The sequence below is a fragment of the Strigops habroptila genome, chromosome 5, assembly GCF_004027225.2.
Source record: "Strigops habroptila isolate Jane chromosome 5, bStrHab1.2.pri, whole genome shotgun sequence".
Taxonomy (NCBI): Eukaryota; Metazoa; Chordata; class Aves; order Psittaciformes; family Psittacidae; genus Strigops; species Strigops habroptila.
In genome coordinates, this window is record NC_044281.2 from 21,008,897 (window position 1) to 21,029,105 (window position 20,209).

At 38.5% G+C, this 20,209-nt stretch overlaps 1 protein-coding gene across 2 annotated transcripts in view; it reads right to left on the minus strand.

The window, feature by feature from the left end:
• Positions 1-20,209, minus strand: part of CERS6 (ceramide synthase 6) — a 121,910-nt gene that overhangs the window by 47,156 nt on the left and 54,545 nt on the right. For both annotated transcript variants that reach the window (XM_030487850.1, XM_030487849.1), the window contains exon 4: positions 13,252-13,309. In XM_030487850.1, the coding sequence (XP_030343710.1) occupies positions 13,252-13,309 (58 nt within the window). The remainder of the gene's footprint in view (positions 1-13,251; positions 13,310-20,209) is intronic.

Sequence of the window (20,209 nt, forward strand, 5' to 3'; positions counted from 1 at the left end):
GTGGCATACATATCACATTATCCCTCTGTTAATAGCACAGTAAGGTATCAAATATCAGCATTGTGTTGAAAGGGCTCCAGAGTGGCCTCTGACATTCTTCATTTAAATGAGAGTATATATCCAGTATTGGGCAGATAAGCTCACTGAACAAATGTAATTACAAGGTTTCAGTAATAGATAATACAACAACCTTTCAGGTGTAGCACAGGAAGGAAACATCATAACAGATGCAGTCTGGACTAGAAAAAGTGCCCAACTGAATGCCTGCTTCAAATTACTCAAGAATGAAGGAGATAGATAGAGGGCAGCAGCACAGGCTCTGGATGCAAACTTCCCACTTCAAGCTCTTGCCATGTTGTTTTCTAGAGTCAGTTCTGGTCTAAACCAAGGTGGTAGACATTTCACAAACTCATGCTTTGGTACCTCACCATTAAAACCAGAAAAATTTAGCCTCATTTAAGTAGTCAAGAATCAGACAGTCAGACATATTTCAAACAGCAGTGTAAATGTTTCCAAGATGCTGTGTTTCATGCATTATTCTATTTGCAAAACATCCAGAAGCATTAGCTGTATGCAGCAGGTACAGCAAGAGGAAATGATAAATGAAATACTGACTACTCTGATGCAGCTCTTTTTTTTTTTCCACTCCAAATGATATAAGTAACATGCAACATGTTCTGCGAATAGCTTTCCAATAGCTGAGAAACTTTGGCAACAGAATCAAATCTGTTCTACTGCTAGAAAGACCAAAAACTTGTGTAGGGCACTGGAAATTTTCAATACAGCAATTTATTATTCAGTTTGGCAGCTGCTGGTGTTTCACAGTATGGGGTTTTTTTTAATACAGTTTAGATGTACCAAAATTGATTCTTACCTGTGATGAATTTTTGTAGTAACGTTAATCCAAAAAGTTAAAAAAGCCACAGCTACGAACTGGTGCCTTGGGGAACTCAGCTATTACAGGTGATCTTTGGTGTAGGATAACTTCCAGCAGGAAGAGTTGTTGTCAATAATTTAAGCACGAATTATGTCCTCTTATGATTTCCATACAACATTGAGGAAAAATAAATTTATTCTTTATTTCTAATGACAGAAGTTGCTGAAAGCCCCCAAGAGGGATGTTCTCTATGTCCTGCAGAAGACTTGCGTGAAGAATTTGAAACTATTAATTTCTGCATTTAAACTTTATTTCCTCCAGAACAGTATCATTAATATTCTAACTAAAATCCCATTTAAATTGCAGCACAACCTTTGTTTTGAAATTGTGAAAGTTAATTTCACAATCCTGAGCCAAATGCAAATCCAGAAATCCAGGTAAACACATTTAACACTTCTGTATCTGTTGGTTTCAGAAATCATGCATTGCTCATGAATCAGAAGCAAAAGATCAGTCCAGCTGGAGCGCAGAGAAAGACCATATACAGGAATCCTGGAGAGTGATCTCAAAGTCCAAGGGCTTTTATTTAACAGGATGTTTCTCAGCTATCATATTTGCAAAACATGAAGCTCTTGGGAAGCACAGTATCAGCCCTATATACTGGTTGATTATACTTTTATGTGCTATAAGAATATATACTTATATTTGTTTACCTGCAACCTAATTTGCAACAGTGCAAAAATCCCAAAGCAGAACATTTACAGCCCAATGACTGCAGGTTTCATTTCAAACAGGATAATTTTCAAAATGGATTCCTTTTTATTTCTTCATTTCTCAATCAAAGGCTAACTAAGGAAGCAACATAAGTTTGTCTGAAAGCCCAGTCAGGGATCTTCTCTATTAGCAGCTTCATTCCACTGTAGACCTCACAGTATGACTTGATGTGCACAGGAACCAGAAATGCAGCACAGCTTCCCAAGCAAGTATAACAGTTCAAATGTCACCTTCAAAACTTATCGTTAAGCTTGAAAGAATCCATTTCAGCAATATCATACAGAATCAGTGACTTTAGGAAAAGAAAACTATTTACAGTCATGCTCTACTTTAATATCTGAACAGCTCTTTGCAGATGCAGTCACCTTTGCTACAACACAACTGATCTTCCATGAAACTGGCAGGATGACTTCAAAAGCATTCTTAAATATCATGGTTCAATAAAACATTGCAACCAGCATGAGGCTTTTTTTGAAAAGACTACCATGTTTATCTCCTGTCATGCGACTACAGTGAAGAGTCACTGGACAACTGAGAAAGACCAGCTGGCTTCAAAGCAGCTGCACCCTTTGCTGTACCTGGCTTGCTTTCCCCGCACCTCCAGAGCTGCTCAATCACAATTCCAGCTGCCCTCTGTCTTACTGAACCACAAGGCGACGGGGCAGATATCAGTAAGGAAGGCAGAACCTCCCCCTGTTCTCACTAGCACTTTGGAAATTGCAAGGTACAAAGATAAAGCTCCTTATTTATTCTCTTCATATTTTAGAGAACTGACAGGAACAAATAACTTCCAGAAGGATGGAAAACCCTGATGCAAATCTGATGAACCACAATTGACCCGAGAACTAAATCAAGGTCATAGTTATCTTTTTCCTTGGGAAAATGTGTTCATACTGGACAAAATGATCACAGTAAGAAGATGGCAACAAGCAAGGAATGAAAGAAGGCAGCCTTTCTGTAGTCCACAGGAACATATCTAACTTGCAGACTTACAGAATTTCCAAACCCACTCTCCAAATTAATAAAGTCAGTTTAAGAAGTGGAGAAAAGCAGTATAGAGATCTGACAAGGAAAGACGAAAGCAGGAAATACTGACATATGAGGTAGCTGAGGAGTATATAGGAAAGACTACATAACATTATGTATAATTTAGTTTCTTCCCAGAACAGTCCACTCCCAGTGCCCAGCAAGCCCTGAACTGTACAAAAAGAAAAGAACTGATCAGAGAGAAACAGGCCACTGTGACAAACCAGCCGTCCCAAGAGAACTGCAAGGATAAACCTGTATCTCCTCCCAACTACTCATCTTCAGATAATCCATGATGTTTCCATGGTCATTCTTGGCACAGAGAGGCCAGAAAACAAATGCTGTATAGCAGGTAGAAAACTATCAGTGATCTCTCTCACGCTGGGCTTTGCAAGGTCAGATCAGTCTTTGCAAGGCTACACAAACCAGGTCAGGAAAAGAGACAAACAAGTAACCAACCAAACCTGTACTTTCCCACTGCTCCATGGAGATACAACTTAGCTCTTAGGAGAACAATGAAGAAAAATCAGCACCAGTGCCAAAATAGACTCACATAAAGCTGTGAAACTAGAACCTTTCTTGTTTATTAGACAAAGTAATTTGTGACTGAATTAAGCTACCTTACTGAGTCAGTGTAGGAAAGTGTTTATACTGTATGCTGAGCATCCCACAAGCCCACTGAGACCCTATACGGCTGAGAAAGAAAGAGGTGAAGAGAGTACAATGAAGTATGTCTTTCATAATAGAGACAACATACACTTGCTCTTTAAAACTGTTAAAGTCTTAAAGACTTTAATTCAACCTTAATCTTCCAACAATGTAAATAACTTTGGAATAACACCAGCAGTGTGTAGTTTTCATCTATTTGTCTTTTTTAAGTAAAGTTTCCATTTAAAGGAAAAAAGATTAAGTAATATAAATGCACACAGAAGTGCTGTAGCAATTTTACACTAATAGCAACTCCTCAACTCCCAGTAACTTTCCAGGAGCATCTGAGCTATACTACTACTTTGGCCAAAAGTAAGAGTCCACCACCTCTTGCAGGTCCTTCAGAACATCTTACTATGACTAACCAGAGCAAACAGAGTGACAGCAGTTGTGTTTTAATTAGGTCCTGAACCTGACTAAAATAAACCATCACCAACTTATCATCTTAGTGACCAGAAACTGAGACACACATTTCATTTGATGAAGATGTCTATACTAGTGTTTCTGAAATTTTTTAACAGCTAAAATAAATGGAGATGTATTTGATGACATCTGAACATATGATCACAACCAGAATAGACCTTCAGTGAAGAAAACTGAAGATGATGTATCAGCGAAAGAAGAGATGCAAGACACAGCATATAGTGAAGCTATTAAACAGTTTAACACCAAAGTGGCTGCAAAATTGACAGAAAGAGAAATAGCATGGAAATTCCAAAACAAGAATAGCAAATGAGACTCCACTTCAGGTAAACATCCCATTGTTCCTGTGTCCCAGTCTTATTTCACAAAAGGATATGAACTCACAATCTTCAGAGATGCCTATTTCCCCAAATATAACAATTCTTTGAAGTTGCTATGCATATCTACAACTATTAACTTCCTCCAAGATTAATAACCTCAATAATCAAGAGATAGAGGTGAAGTGTAATACAGAAATTATGTCAAAACCCAGTCACAATGAAGTAACAACTTCTCTTTTTGCATTTCAAATGAAAGTGGCCTGACTTTAGGCTCTAAAATTCTTGACTATAAGTAATCCAAAATGGCATTTGCAAATGCTGTACTACTCTCCCAGAGCATCTACATGTATCGTTGTGCTATTTTATTCCAAAGAGAGGAAAAAACTATGCCAACTCAGCTGAGCAGCAGAATGAAGCACCCTCATTCACAAAAACAGTGTTAGGAAACCAGGTTCTCTCTAAGTGTGCATAGAAACTGTAGGCCACTAACAGAACACCTCCTGCTGTCACACAGTAATTGGCTAGCTCAGCGGTTAGTGCACACACAAGGATAAGCACTTAATTTTCTTCTTCTGAAACATTCTACAGTTTCAAGAAAGAGAAACTTTCATGACAACATAAGTGGAAGACTATCTCTCGGGGGTTTTTTTTCCTCCTTACTACACTGTTTTTCTAGCTGCCTTCCATACATTTATGCCACTCGAGTAGGTTTTTGGAGTCAAATTTACACTTCAGTATGGCTTTCCTATTGTTCTGCAATCTATCTGCATCACCAGCAGTTGCAATTGCATGGCAGACAGTTCTGTTGTAGTGGATGAATTCTTAGAAAGGGAGATGCAGAACTGACACTCCACCAGCCACATACATACAGAAGCTTGTTGCACCTGGCATTTTTTTAACCATAGCTACAGCATCCTCATATCATCAGTCTTACTTCAACTCTAAATTTGAAGAAGAGCAAGTCAAAAGTTATTTGTTTATCCAGGCAGATGGTCCTTTTCCCAGTAGAATACCTACATGCAGTTTTAGGTTCCTAAGTCTCAATATAGTCCTCAGAAAACTCTCACCGCAGGGAATTCATGCTCTTTCTTTCTTTTGTGAATTTGTAATTCTCATGGGCAATTAAACGAAGGAAACTGAATGTGAAAAGTCACCATATGTCACCTGGAAGTTTTTCTTCCAGATGTTTGTAGAGATTTTTCATTCTACAGCATTATACAGATACTGCTCAGCACCAAGGATCAACAAGCAAATAACAATCCAATCCTGAATTCCTCACTCTGTTTCTTTATCACCAAAGCAAATGCTAATTTTTTTTTTTTTTCATTTAATGGGAGCACAATCAGACCATTAACTCTTAATGATCCAAGCCATCACTGATTTAATTGCAAATATTACTGAAGAAAACAAAAACCTTATCTTGTTCCTATGTTACCGATGAGCAAAACAGTCAGTGTAATGTCACTGGACTTAATGTCTTGTTGGCATCAATACTGGTGTGATGCTCTGCAAGGAAGTGTTTTGCAGATATGCAAATGAAATAAATGATTGTGCTGAAAAATCTTAGCTGCAGTCAGAAAGGTGAAGAATTTGCACATACATGATCAGAGTGGAAATATAATTGGTTAGTTATCTTTTACACTTCAAATATTAGTTATTTATAAAGACACAAAGAATGTTGTAGTATATTTATTACCATGATAAAGACAGGGCCATATCATATTTTCATAATAATATTTCACAGTGATGCTAGCATTTGAGGCCAAATACCTCTGTGTAAGAGTCCATGTTATTCCATGTTACACCACAGATCAACAGGCCTTCTAAGCCACTAACTAGCACTATCTTGTCATGCATTACCTATGAAGATGAAAATTTTTCCAACACTACTAGGGTTCTGGTACACACACCCTCTGTCCCCCAAAATTCTAGTTTGATAGACAATGATTTCTTATCATTGTCTTTACTGTTATGCTAACAAAACAGTAAATATAGAATTTGTAAGATCTACATTTAAGATCACCTAACTAGGCTTTTACGGTTTTTATCTTGTATGGGTATATATCTATACACCACATGGAACAAATTAAAATCACCTTTTTCACCACTTAATGTAACAACAAGATTCATGGAAATAAGTAAAATTAAAAGCAAACCCCACAGTCTATTTTCATACATATAAATGATAGGTAAAGTGTGAAACAGAAATTAAAAAAAAAAAAAAAAAAAAATCAAAGTAAACATTTACTCTGGGAAGAGTCTCTGGGTGTCCTAAAAGAAATATAAACCTATTTCTATTCGGGCTTCATTTCAGATGAAGCATTGAAGCACTTAGGTGAAAGGACTGGCTTCGGTCCATACTACTAAAAAGTTGTGAGGCTTGACCTAACATCTCTTTCAGAGGCTTGAAAACCAAGATGGGATGGTCATATTTGCTATTTTGCCAAGAATGGGAGCAATAGGAGCAGATGGGAAGGTGAATGCTTTGCATTGAAGAATTTTGTGGATCACTTACTCTTTACCCCCAATTCATTTTAAAATCATTTAAAGCTGCTGTGGAAAGCAGTGAGTAATGGAGTTGGCAGTGAGTAATGGAGTTGGCAGTGAGTAATGAAAGAAAGCGTCACCTTCTCTTTGAAAGTTGTGTTTCAGTCTGTTTCTTCACATAGAAGAATATTCATGATCAAATCTACTAAGACAAGGAAGTACAAAATGAAATATAATCCTTTGTAAACAAGAAAATTTAGTTTCAAGTAACTTTAAGCTTGGTGGCTTTGTATATAACAACAAAACTTTCCAAACCTAAAAAAAGCCCAACCAAAAGAACATAATAAGGGTCCTTGTATAAGACAAATCGTTGTAGCTGACATGGTTTTAGGACCTTATGACCTTCGTACAAAATTTATTGTAACCAAAACAGGACTGCAGCTAAGGAGTATCTGAAACTAAGCAGATGTTCAGGAGGTGATGTAGCGAAGTTAACTGATAAGTAGAAGGACAAGGAGAAATCACTCATTTATGTCAGCAGTGTTACCGAACTAATTAAGCTGGTGTAAACATTTATCTACTGCGCATGCTTCAAAGACTTCCAGAGCAAGAGTGCAAGGAACAGCCAAGTGATGAAGATTGCTGGAAGAAGTAAAACGACCACCAAAGGCCACTAACCACATTGTTATGCGCATGCGAAAATACGTGTGGAATTACATAAAACGATTCTCGGACAACTAATGAATATGTATAACGTTTATCGGAAATGTAATGAATATGTATGTTAAGTAACAATATAATCATGGTCTGTTTGATGCTTAAACGAGACACACATTAGGAGGAGTTATTGCCTGTGTCTCCCGGCGCCGCAATAAAGAATACCAGCTTGTCAACTTAAACTTTGTTGGCAAGTTCTTAACGAGTTCTACGAATCACTACCCTTGAAAATGGTAATATTTGAGGTGAAAAGTGAACTGGTTTGAACTCTAACCTACATTTACATCAATTGCCTCTTCTCATAAGGTATCAGAAACAACAGAGGCAACTTCAAATCCTAACTATGATCACTTATTTCACGCCCTCAGTGCATTAGCCACCATACTGCAGGGCATGTCCTGAAACACACAGTGCTATGGGGTGCTGCGGTAGACTGACAAACCCATCAATCTCCCAACATCTGATTTCATTACCTAGAAAGTTTACAGTTTATTTTCATCTAATTGAAAGTTCTGGTTTGGAAGAAGAGACAAACATACATTTCACTTCAACACTGAGAGACTATTTGGGAAGCAGAAAGTCTCATCCCACTATTACACCACTTGGTAATATACACGAGATAGCTACAGTTGAAATTGTTACATTAGAGAAGATTTGAAAAAGCAAGAATTAAGAATTTATAAGGAACATTTAAAAAGCAACCAAGGAAACAATTTAATCTTTGAGATGCTTTGACATTGAAATGTCATTAATTACTTCCCTAGTTATAGACAATGACAGCAAACCCCCCTATAAAATTAAACCAGCTCTGTAATATTAATTCACTTATTTTGATGCAAAGGAGAGTAGAAAAAAAAAAACAAGGCTGAGAGCACACAGGAACTGGGGAAAGGAGAAATGTCTAATACAATAATTAAATACTAATGACTATGGAAAAAAATTTACTGAAGTCTGTTGATTGCTTATATATACATATTTAGATACAATTTGTAAGTGATGCAATGGTTTGGCTGAGGAAGGCTGTGAGCTATTCCTCTATGTGTGGTCCATTTCTGAGTAAGAGAGCAACTGCCTCGCCTTTCCTACTCTCTTACCAGACTTAGTTCTCTCTTGGAAGAGAGTAATCCTTGGAAGAAGTATATATTTCCTTGATACTACAAATGTTTGTAAGACATACCAATGACACAGCTGCACCCTGCAGTTAAAAATCACCTCTTGACTGAAGGTGCAGACACTAATGGTAGAAGTTTCACTTTTACTGTTTCTTTAGGCCCAAGAAAAGGGCAACAGTCAAAGCAGCTGGATACGGTGTATGCCATCAACAGTACATTTTATAAGAAAGAAATTAATTCTTACAATGTCACTTCCTGAGTGACATGATGTCACAACAAAGACCAAGTTGACAACATACACCCATTTGAGTTAGAAGGCACCAAGGACAAGACCAGTGCAAACTCCATAAAGGTCTGCTGCCTTGAGAGTTCAGTGGTGGAGTTGGCAGGATGCGGGGGAGAGTGCTGTGAAGCAGCTGTTATGATCCAGAGGCTGTGGAAAGCAGATGTCCATATGGATAGAGGGAGGGAGAGAGGGTGGAAGCATAAGTTTTTGAGCATTTTACATTGCTAAAAAACACCATATACAGTATTAGTGATCACGATACTATGGCCTACAACTACAGCCCCATGCAGGACACCCTACTGCCAATCCTTTGCCTTCCCAACTTAAAAGGATTTTCCTGAGTTCATGGTGAACTTTATTGAGCAAACGGCCCAATCTAAGTGTCCTGCAGACACCACTAGGATAAAAATGTATTTAAAACATATAGATTGACAGGTTCTGTTTCAACAGAGCAAACTTTGAAGACAAAGCTTTATGTCAGGCACTTCTGCCTGTGAATTGAGATTATTTTTTTTTTAAATACTGTTCAACAAAAGTAAGTTTTTTTTTTTGTTACTTTATTTATGAGTCAACAGCATATATCTGTCACTGGAAAAAAAGACAAAACCCAAGAGAACGGTTTGATAAAGAGGTACGGCTTTCAGTGAGAAGAAAGTTTTTAAATCTCCATTAATGTACTCAGCAACTATAGCATGGCAAAAGAATTGATAGATCACACCACGTGCAATTGCTACTACAAAGACTTACAGGTTGCTTTAGTGAGTGCAGAAATATCTTTTATCTAGATCAGCCATTAAGTGCTGCCATGGACGGTAACAAAGACAAGTTTGCCACAGCATTTTAGAGACAGCTATGACTGCTGTGAATGACAGCTTTATTAGCTTTCATATGCTTCTGTAGAAAAGTGAAAATCAAAGCTGAAACATCTCCTTGCAAGATGTTCTAGCCAGGCAAATGTAAAACTTAACTGCAGTTAGTTACTACCATTCTAAAAATAAATTAACGTTGGTATGTATGCCATGCTGACAGTATCACACTTTAAGAACTAAATCAGAGTTGAGAAGTCTGCTAACTAATTACTGCTTAAGCTTGGGCACATCTTCCCAAAAAGCTAGATAAGCTTGTCAAGCTCTACAAAGCCATTAAGACCTAATGACATTCTTTGCAAGAATGGTGGTTTGCCAGAGTATCCTGGCTAGATCTTCCTTGGGCAATTATATGGGAACAAGGAAACAGACACCTATACTTCTGCTGATACTGCACTGATGCAGTAATATTGCTTTATGCAGCAAATAGAGAAGGTGACAGTAGAAGATAAAGTAGCAATTATTTATGTGCTGTGGGCATTACAAGAAAGGTGTTTTGACAAAGAATCCAAAAGGTGAAATTCACCTCTAGGCAAAGGGCCAGCACAAAGCAAAGGACCTCAAAACTGACTCAAACGGATGCTTAAGTAATTGATGGGCCCCATGCCAGTCTTGTAGGTAAAGCTGAATTTCAACCTTACATTAAGGAAGGAACATTTAAGAGAGCCAAATATAAACAAAGTACCCATCAGGTTAGGAATATATGCAACAAAGCAAAGGAACCGCCGGTTGCAAGGAGACTAGGTCAAGCTGGAGGGGAAGGACAATAATATAGAAGTTGGAGTATTTTGTTGCCTGGCAATTCAAGAGCCAACAAAGAAACTACAAAAGAGACAATGCATTGGGCATAGTGTTTTAGGAAGAGCCTTTTGTAGAATTGAGTTGGTTCACTTTTCTAAAGAGAGTACCTTGTAAGAGTAAAAGTGATGAGACCAACTAATAAGGAGCACTTCCCACTCAAGATGGCAAAACCAGTTTTCTCAAATCAGGCATCTTTACTATCCAGAAATGGACAAACCAACCAACCTCCAGTGATTCTGTTTGTCTGAAAAGCACCAAAACGCAGTTTCTTTTGAAAAAATATATTCTTGCTGCATTTGGATGTTTGAAAGACATACTGCATCAAAATATGCTCTCCAACAATCCAAAGTTATATATTAACTAAGCATTAGTTTAGGTTTTAAAAGTCAAAGTGAATGTTTCCAATATGGTGCTATGCTGGTGGCACATACCATTCTTCAAAACAAGAGCATCTGTAGTATTTACTCTTTCTCACTCTCTCCCAGTAAGGCAGCACGTGTTGATGTCACAGTGCTGGGAATGCCATTGCACCTAGGCTCACTCGCCATGCTTATCAGTCTTCTGGACTAGGTATATTAGGGATGGTCTTAAGCAGAACTTTTATTTGAAAGGATGCAGATTTCTACTGTAGCATTAGCATAGCATGACACCACTGACTATGAGATGAACTTTCTCTCCAGGCAAAATGGCTTTTTGAAGGCAGGATCTTTCTATCAGATTTGTAAGAAAATTTATTAACTTTTTTCCCATAAGCTTCCTGAGGAAGCAATTGTTTCTTTGAAACTATTCCATTAGACCACCAAGACAAATTAAAAAGCATTATCCACTTTGGTACTGCAGTGAAGTTCTGAAAGAAGTGACCCCTCCAGATTTTGGGGTCTGAATTTTATTCCTTGCAAACCCAGATTTCCCCCCCAGGTGGATGCAGCAAAATCTTTAGTGTTTGATGAACCCCAAAAAGCCTGTACTTTCTTTTAGTTACATAAAGTTGCTAGGGAGATGGTGTAAATACAATCAATCACAATCATAATTTTGTTGATTTGCATACATTCCCATGTGAAAGACCTGAGTATACAAAGCAGAACACTGGAATAATGACGATAGCATAAAATGCTGCCTGACTCATTTGCAACACTGTGTAAAAATGAGTAATTAACAATGCATACACAATTACATAATGAACATGCTCTTTTTGTAAAAATTAAACATACTGAAAGTTAAATTACATCAAAATTACACAGCTGATCCTTGTTAAGCAAGTAACAGTATAGGTATACCTTGTTCAAACAACCATGCGATGTCAGCCAGCCCTCCTCAAACTTCAGTGATACGCTGAATTGGGAGAAAGATGCCCTGCACTTTGCATGTCAGCTCAGCCTTTAGAAACAGCTCACAATGGCTTGTAATGAAGCATGCATTTACTGTATTCTTCTTAGTCTTTAGAAATGCGGGTATTCAGAGTTTTTCCTAGAACAGACACTTTCTTTGTACTGAGAGAGATTTGCTTTTTTAATTGGAGGTATGCTTTCTAGTAGCGATTTTGTGATACTTGCTAATGGTGATTATTTGTGGTAATCTGTAATAAAGTAGAGAAACTCAGAGGATAAAGCCTCAGTGTCCTTGTGTATTACAGAATCCTATGAACCCACAGTCGTGCTCTCTACACACCCGCAGGCCAAGTAACTTTTTAGGTTGTGACAATTGCTTATTAAAACTATTCTCGTATTTCATACCACAGACATGGACAGAATCAAAGGCAGAAAACAGAGTATTACATCATGACCATACAGCACATTAATGGATGAAGCATACACAAAATGTAAATGTTCAAGGAGGCAGTGAGGGGTTGCACATTACATATTGCCTGGTCTGTTTGGAGGACCGGTACACACACTTCCTCTGGGGCTGACTACCGCTAAATAGCTGAGAAGGCTCTGATGTGCCCTTTCTGGACTGGCATATCACCATTCCTACTGGTACCAAGTTGCCTGGCACCTGGGACAGCCTCCAGAATTACAATCATAAAAATGATGAAGATTTTTTTAATACTATTTTTACTTATAAAGTACCAGAAACGTTTAGGATCCATTTTCTGTGTCTATTTTCTGTCCAAAGCAAAGGTCGTAAGATTACATGAACACACTGAGACCACACATTCCCCCTAATTTCACCTCTCAGAATTGCACAAATATGGCCTGACTTGCACAAAAGCTCTGAGAACTAGTCACACTGTAAAAAATAATTTGCACCATAAATCCATATTACCATCTGTGGCAGGGTTAACAGACCTATGCCAAGGTGTTTAGAAGCTATCAACACCCTTCTCTGCTAAGGCCACCAGAAACACAGTATTGATGGGAAACTCCATGGAAACTTCTTTCCACAGTATGTCAGACAAAGAACGGGCAAATAAAAAGCATTTTCTAAAACATTAATGGATTTTGTTTGTCAATAAAAAGGAACCTCTGCCACAGGCATTTAAAAAAGGATGATGCAGAAATTGAGATTAATATTTTGGTAAGCCTTACTGCCAGATTAATGCTTATAATTAAAAGTAATAAAATAACCTAGGCATGTAGCTACACCAATTGTGGGAGTTTTTACCCCATTAAGTATTGATAAGAACTTACATTCTTTACCAATGCCAGTAGCAACTCATTTTACAAATGCAAATTAAATTTTTTTATTCTTTGTGAACACGTTTTATGCCTGCACTTTATATTATACTTATGTAAACATAATATAAACTTAAAATATACTTATATAAGTATAATATAAACTTAAAAATATAACACATCAAGACTTGAAACAAATCTGTGATGTGTTATGAAAGCATAGTAATATAAATGCCTACCTTTTTCAGGAACCGTACTCCATAGGTAAATATATAGAGGTAAAATGTAAATCTCCACCTGCAAAAGGTACAAGAGATTAACTGTAAGATACAGGTTTACATACTTTACAGTTCAACATATGATTTCTTATAGCACTGCCAAACCATCACACCCTGTTCACATCAACAGAAGTTGAAGCAAAATTTTGGTCTGGTCTTCTATAGCTTTTGTTATGAAGCACTGTGCTCGTCTGCCTGCTTTTCCCACCTTCCCACCAGCCCTCTGAAAATAGTGTCTAATTTCACCTAAACATGACAAAAAACAAATTTTCAAGGATAATTAATTTTTTAAGTTTCATGAAAACTAGCATGGCAGTGGAGGACAGAGGACAATTGTCATGCCTATTGCAAAGAAGTTCACTTTTTACTAGACACGAGGACAGTGATAATAAAAAAATTTATTAAGCCTTCAACAGGTGACTTTAGCATGCTGCACATCAAATACAGTCTTTAGTAACGAAAAGCATCACCCACAATGACCTGGAAATTCACTTAGCGGATTCCAGCACTTCACTCGTGGTTTTAGGGAGAGCATTTGTGTCAGACAGATATGATGGATACAGGCACATATCCACAATTTATGTCCACTTCCAAAGAATTTCCTTAATAAAGATGAATCTACATTTCCTCAAGTACACATGACATAATTGTTAGGCTTCTAGCTTTTCAGATAGAGGCAAACCAGAACCTAGGATCAAGATGCCATGGGAAATAAGAAAGAAACGAGCAGATTTAATACACAATCATCCTCTCCCTCTTCCTCTACGTCTTTCTCCCTTCCCCAGTAAAAAAAGACATACAGAGCATCTTCCTATCTTTTGGACCCATTACTGGCTTAGGAAAGAAGAATCAATGGAAATATGAGGAAATAAAATCAAAACCTCATGCACTGTAAATTCTTAGAGGAATTTCTGCTTTGTTTCTGTTTTCCCCCCAAGGGTTGGAGAGAATACACAAACATGCTTGGGAAACACCAGTGAGGTGCTATTCATAAAGCTTAGAGCGAGATGAGATTTAGCTTCCTTAGTGTGAGGCAATACTACAGCATGAATCATCTTCAATTACGTATTTTACAATACTTACAACTTTCTCTCCACTGGCAAAACTATTAACTTACGGTTAACGGGCACTGAAGCATGTTCAGACATTAATGGAATGGTTTCAAAACTGAAAATGCTCCTATGTATAAGAAGGTTAATCCAAACCTTCCTCTTCAAAGCTACTTTTGCAAGTATTTAGAAAGAAAGTTGTGTCATACATAAATAGCCCTCTGACAAGTTGAGTACAGGAGAGTATAAGAACACCACTGAGATTTAAAGTGTGATACTTCAGCTGAACAGAAACTCTCTTATCCTGTAACCTTCACAGCACCGCAGAGATTAATTTATTCAATTGATACGATACAAATACCAATCCCTTGAAGAATTCATTCACACTAGCTACATGGCTTTCAGCTTTCATGCTGAAAACATTTTGGAGGCAAAACGTTATAATTATGCTGGCAGAAATCTTCAGATCGTGCACATGGAAGAAACAGCAAGGACAGCAATATGAAGGAAGGTTTTACTTTGGCAACAGTTTTCTCATTAGGCCGGTCCTACTGCTAGGAAACCTGCCATTTAACTTCAGGGTTACATACCTCATCTAGTGAAAGTTTGAAGGCTGTTGCTGAAAATAGAACTATTAGGAGGGAAAAACTGTCTAACCTAATCTCACTGATGCGCACTCCCAGTGCCCTTCTGTCACTCTTAAGTGTGAGCAGTTATGATTCCTCACAAAGAGTTTTCTTGTTTTAAAAATCCTTTCGCTATCACCTTTACTTCACATTTCTCCAAGCAAAATACATACCATATTTGAGGACATTTGTGGCTTGCTGTTGGGAGATGCAATATTCCATAGAGGAGTTCAAAAGCACTCTAAAGTATTCAAAATATGTTAAATTTTAGATAGTGGGTTTCAGGGCTTTTCCAGTCATCTGGAAGACTCTGATTGAAGCATTTACTGCAGCTGTCTCCTCAGAGGAAATAAAAAAGCCTTTTCCTGAAATAAGCAAATTCAGAAACATCGATTTCCCCATCTAACTTTCCACCCACTTTCCAAAGTGCTGCCAGTGCCACAGGTCTGTACTACAGCCATGGACTGCCATGTAGGAGAATTCCTGAAGCTTTGGAAAAAACTCAGAGCCAAGGGCCATGAGGTATTACCTGGGGCTCCCAAACACAGCCAGCCTGCTCCAGCTGTCTGAATGCTACAAAGGTGATACATGCATACAAGTATACGATAATATACACTATTGGTCGACTTTCCTCTTTTTCTCTAACCTGCCAGTTTTCTTGGATTGAGCATCAGAAGGTAAAGGCTCAGAACTGGCTGATAGACAAAGCTGCTCAAAGTGCTAACTTCTTAAAAAAATAAGTAATATTGGTAGGGAAAATAAAAACCTCATTCCTGCTAAACAACATCCACAAAACCTATTCAACAAACTTCCTGCTTGGTCAAACTGCAATAAAGAAAAATTCAAAACAAAGCAAAGTTGGAATTGGCCCCCAGCGTGTTTGTCATCATTAATCAGCTAACTCTGGTGGTAGCTGAGCTACAAAGGACTTTCCATGGCTCTGCACCAGGCAGCTAGCTGCCTTCCTGTGGGCTTCAAAGGGAAATTCTGCTGGCTCAGTACCACACCTGGAATCTCAATCCCACACAAGGAAGTCCAAGGAGTTTCCCACATTGTTTTACCACTAATTGTAGGTGGTTTATTGCTGCAATTAAGAGCAAAACATCCACTCGGCAAGGTCAAATAGATGATCACATGAAGGTTTGAAAGAAAATTAATTTTAAGTTATTATTTATTATTATACAGTAAGTGAATATATCTGGTCTAACTAGCTAAGTTACTATGTTCAACATTTTAGTAAATGTTGCACATTAACTGCTAACACCAACAACCTTAACAACTGGATATACTTAACTTGCAACTCTCTTTAAAAATAAAACTAATAAAAAAGACAAAGATTAACTAGATGCTTGTATCAACAAATTAACACACATTAAGATCCATAAAATCCACATTAAACTAAATCAGGTTAAGACCATGTACAGAATGAGTGACATTTATGAGGCATTACAACCAGAAGAAATATATCTACAACAAATGGTCAAAATTAAGGGATGTTGCTGCCTTCAGCTTCAGCTATAGAATAAAGAAAAAATAAAATAAAAAGGCAAGGAGTCTATCTGTAGTTGTCAGCTACATGCTGTCAGAAATTCAATGGTAGATACACCAATAATTCTTCACACAAGGTCACATATGATCACTACGCCTCTGAACATACCGGGAACTGAATTAGCACTCAGTTCTCTGCTCAGTTTCCTACTTTGCTGCAGGAAGCCAGTAACCTAAGACCCTGTTGATGCTTTATTGGCATATGAGCAGTCCTCACTCCTCAGCTGTCCCTTTTACTCGGTAGCCTTGCAGTAAGAACATCTGTCAGGCTTTGTAAAACATAGGTTCAATTCTGTTCTCCGTCACATCTCTCACACACTCCTGAAGGGTTTTTTAGCCACAAAGTTGTCCTGTGTAGGACCATCTCTTCTTGAGAAGCTGTTTTGTGTAGCAGAAAATACTCCAAGACTTGGGATGAAGGACAGGGAGGAAAGGGAAAGGAACTAGGTTATGAAGCTGCATTATTCACTCAAAATCACACAGACAAGGCCAGAAGGTATGAGATAAATGTTTCATGCAATGCAGAGTTGTCCAACAAGATTACTCCAAGATGAATTCTCAATTCAATCCTCTTACAACAAGTACTCTAAAGAAATCCATCATTCACAATCTACAGCATATAATTCTTTACCTCTCTATTTGGGTCTCACTGCAACCCACTGACGAAGCAATGCAAGTGGAGAGAAAAAGCTATGAGTAGGAATCAAGTCTACTTACAGTATATTCCAGTGTCCAAACCACCTTAGTATTTTGGGAACTTACACAAAATGTTCTTTCGCTCTGCACAGGACATCATTGAAGCGAAGGCCGTCTTTTTTAAGTGTGAGATTATCAAGTCTCATTCCCAGCTGAATTCACAGAGTAGTCGTTGATTAAGATGGGTGTTTAATTTGTCCTAGCTAATAGTTCCAGCTCTCACGGTTGGAAAAAGCCCTTAGCCTGAGCAGTCTGAACAGTCACAGACCCCAGGGAAAGGAAAATGTGGCCAGTGGCATAAACCCTCTCTAGTACCCTTTCTGGTATCCTGGTGTCCTGGTTTCAAGGTCTTTCTTAAGCATAACCAGCTCATGCTCAACATCCCCAGGCCACTGGGTTTGGGTCACAGCTGAATGTCTGCAACAGGGAGAGTAACAAATTCCTCTAAAGTAGCAGTAGCAGAGCCCAAGAGATGAGGAAAAGCAAGGCAAGATCTATACTAAGATCTATTCCCCCCAGCAATACTTGCTGCCCTATTAAAGCAATACAATGGAGGCCACTAGGTGAAGCACCCCATTGTGGGCAACCACCACATCAATTCACATTTATCTGAAAGATGATGACAGCTGAAGCTGCTCTGTTTTGTGAGAATTTGCTCTGGCCCTCATACTTGAAACGCTCTTCCAGTCAGTTGTATAAAGAGAAAATTGGAATGACCCACATACACACAAAGCATGCTGCTTGAAAGACTTTTTAGGTTAATTTAAATCCAGCAAACCCACACGAAAGCACTCAAGGAACAAGTGTTTTGGAAGACTTCATTTGTCTGCTCACAATAGGGTTTATGAGGTTCGCTTTAGTCCTGCACTAACATGCCTATAAGACTTAAAGACTGAAACAGACTTGTATGTGGTCTGCTCAAGCTCAGAATGAGGAAAATCAGTCCTGTTTACATAAGGCCCTTCTGGCAAATCCTTCAGGTTGTGCTGGTGCTCACAAAGCCAATGTTTCAAATATGGGCGCAACACACTGCAGTGAAGAGTCAAGCTGAAAACTGACTCTTTAGTAACAAAAATAGAAATCCTTTTCTAATGTAGTCTTAAAACAAATGCTCTAGAGCCCCTCAAGACTGCAGCAACAGATCCGACTCCTCTTGTTCAACATGTGATGAGTGCATTCCTGATCCAGAGCAGAGCTTCTTAATCTCTCAACCCTTTTAACTTCAGGCTGCTAATGAAATTTTAAAGATGCTTCAGCATGATACAGAGCAGTAAAATGAGGGAAAAGTTACAGAGCCTCTGCCAAGTCATCTCGTATACCCTATCATGCTCAATTCCACAAAAACTATTTAAGAGCACACTTGAGCAAGCACTTTACTAATTTCATGCATATGTCTAACCAGGCTCCCTTCCCTTCATCACACTGACAAATTCTGTCCTTAAAATTTCCTTCTCTCCAAGGAAAGAGGCTGCTTCTCTCAAGAGTAAGGCTGAAAAGGCACAAGCTCCCTCTGCAGTTTTCTGCTCCTGCAGTTTTCTTGTTCTTCCATTTCTTACCTGCCAGCAGGGCTGTGAACAAAAGCACCCTTGCAAAGCCCCCAGCTTTGCAGCATTCCTTGGCAGTGCACACCTCTTACAGCTCAGATGCTAAACCAGTGCCTGCTGCCCAGCAATGGTGTGCAAGGATCCAAAGTTATCCATCTGACTTTTGACAAGTTTTGTTAAAAACTTAACAGCCATTTTGCTTCCAGAATTCTAGCTGTTATTTACAGAAATACTTTTGCCACTGATTTGCTACAGTCAGGGCCACAAACAACAATGTAAGAATGCTACACTTCAAAACTGCTAATGTTAAAAAGCCCCTCATTTAGCAATTGGCTATGGCCTCACCACATTGCCTGCAGTCAAAGGAACTGGCTCTGAAAACTATTTTCAGAGAAACTGCAGACTCCTTAAGTTTTTCCCCATGGAAATTCACTTTGGTAAAAGTTCAGATTCGCAGTTCTCAGCCACCCTCTGCTCAACTCCTGGCAGTTGCTGACAGACCTCTAGGGCTCAGGCTTTGGCCTGAAAGCCAAACTGAGCCTAACATGAACTTCACAGGCGCAGGCCATGGTTCTGGACAAGATGACAAGTCTTTAACTGCCATCAAGCAGCTTGTTCTCCATTTTAATCCCCACACCTGACTAAACTGGGCAAGCATGTAGCTGGACTATTGCAACCACTAGGTGAGACTGATTTCCTGTGGAGATCAGTCAGGCTGCGGAGAGTATGTTCACTGTGAGAGTGCTCAAAGGAGCATTTCTGAGGCTGAGTTTAAACGATACTGAATTGTTTAAATTTCTTTTAAATGGGAGGCATTGCTAAGTTCCCCACATGCCCACTGCAACTTGAAGCAGTCCATGTTTTACCCTCACACTGCATTTTTCTGCTCCCCCAAACACAAACAGAGCCCTCAACTTTCTAATTCACTCAAGGGAACTCAATCCAATTACTGCTGCTCGTGACATAACCAAAGGGACACATTCTGTCTGACTGGATATGTCTAAGGAGAGATATTTAGAGGATGATCCCAAAACCAATGGACTCTGAACTTTTGGATCAACTTCATATTTGTGACATTGTTTACAGACTTATTGTAGCTCCCATTTTAAGTTAAAAACAAAACCACCAACAAACAACAACCCTTCTCCCCTAAAACAACAACAAATCCCCACAAGAACAATTGGTTTTAGGCAATAAACAATGTAAAAATACAAGACAGACCACAGAAAAATAATGCTTAAACCATCCAAAATGTAGGAGGACTACTAGCACCTTGAACATATAATGGTCTCACTAATTTAGACTGAAGACCTTTTGTATTGTATCACAAGTGTTGATCTTACACGAGTTAAGTTGTACAAAACTGTGCTTTTATACCAGGCACACGACAATTCAAGTGTTATCGTGTTTTACTCTGAGCCATCTTTTTGGATGTTTTGCCTTCCCCTATCAAAGC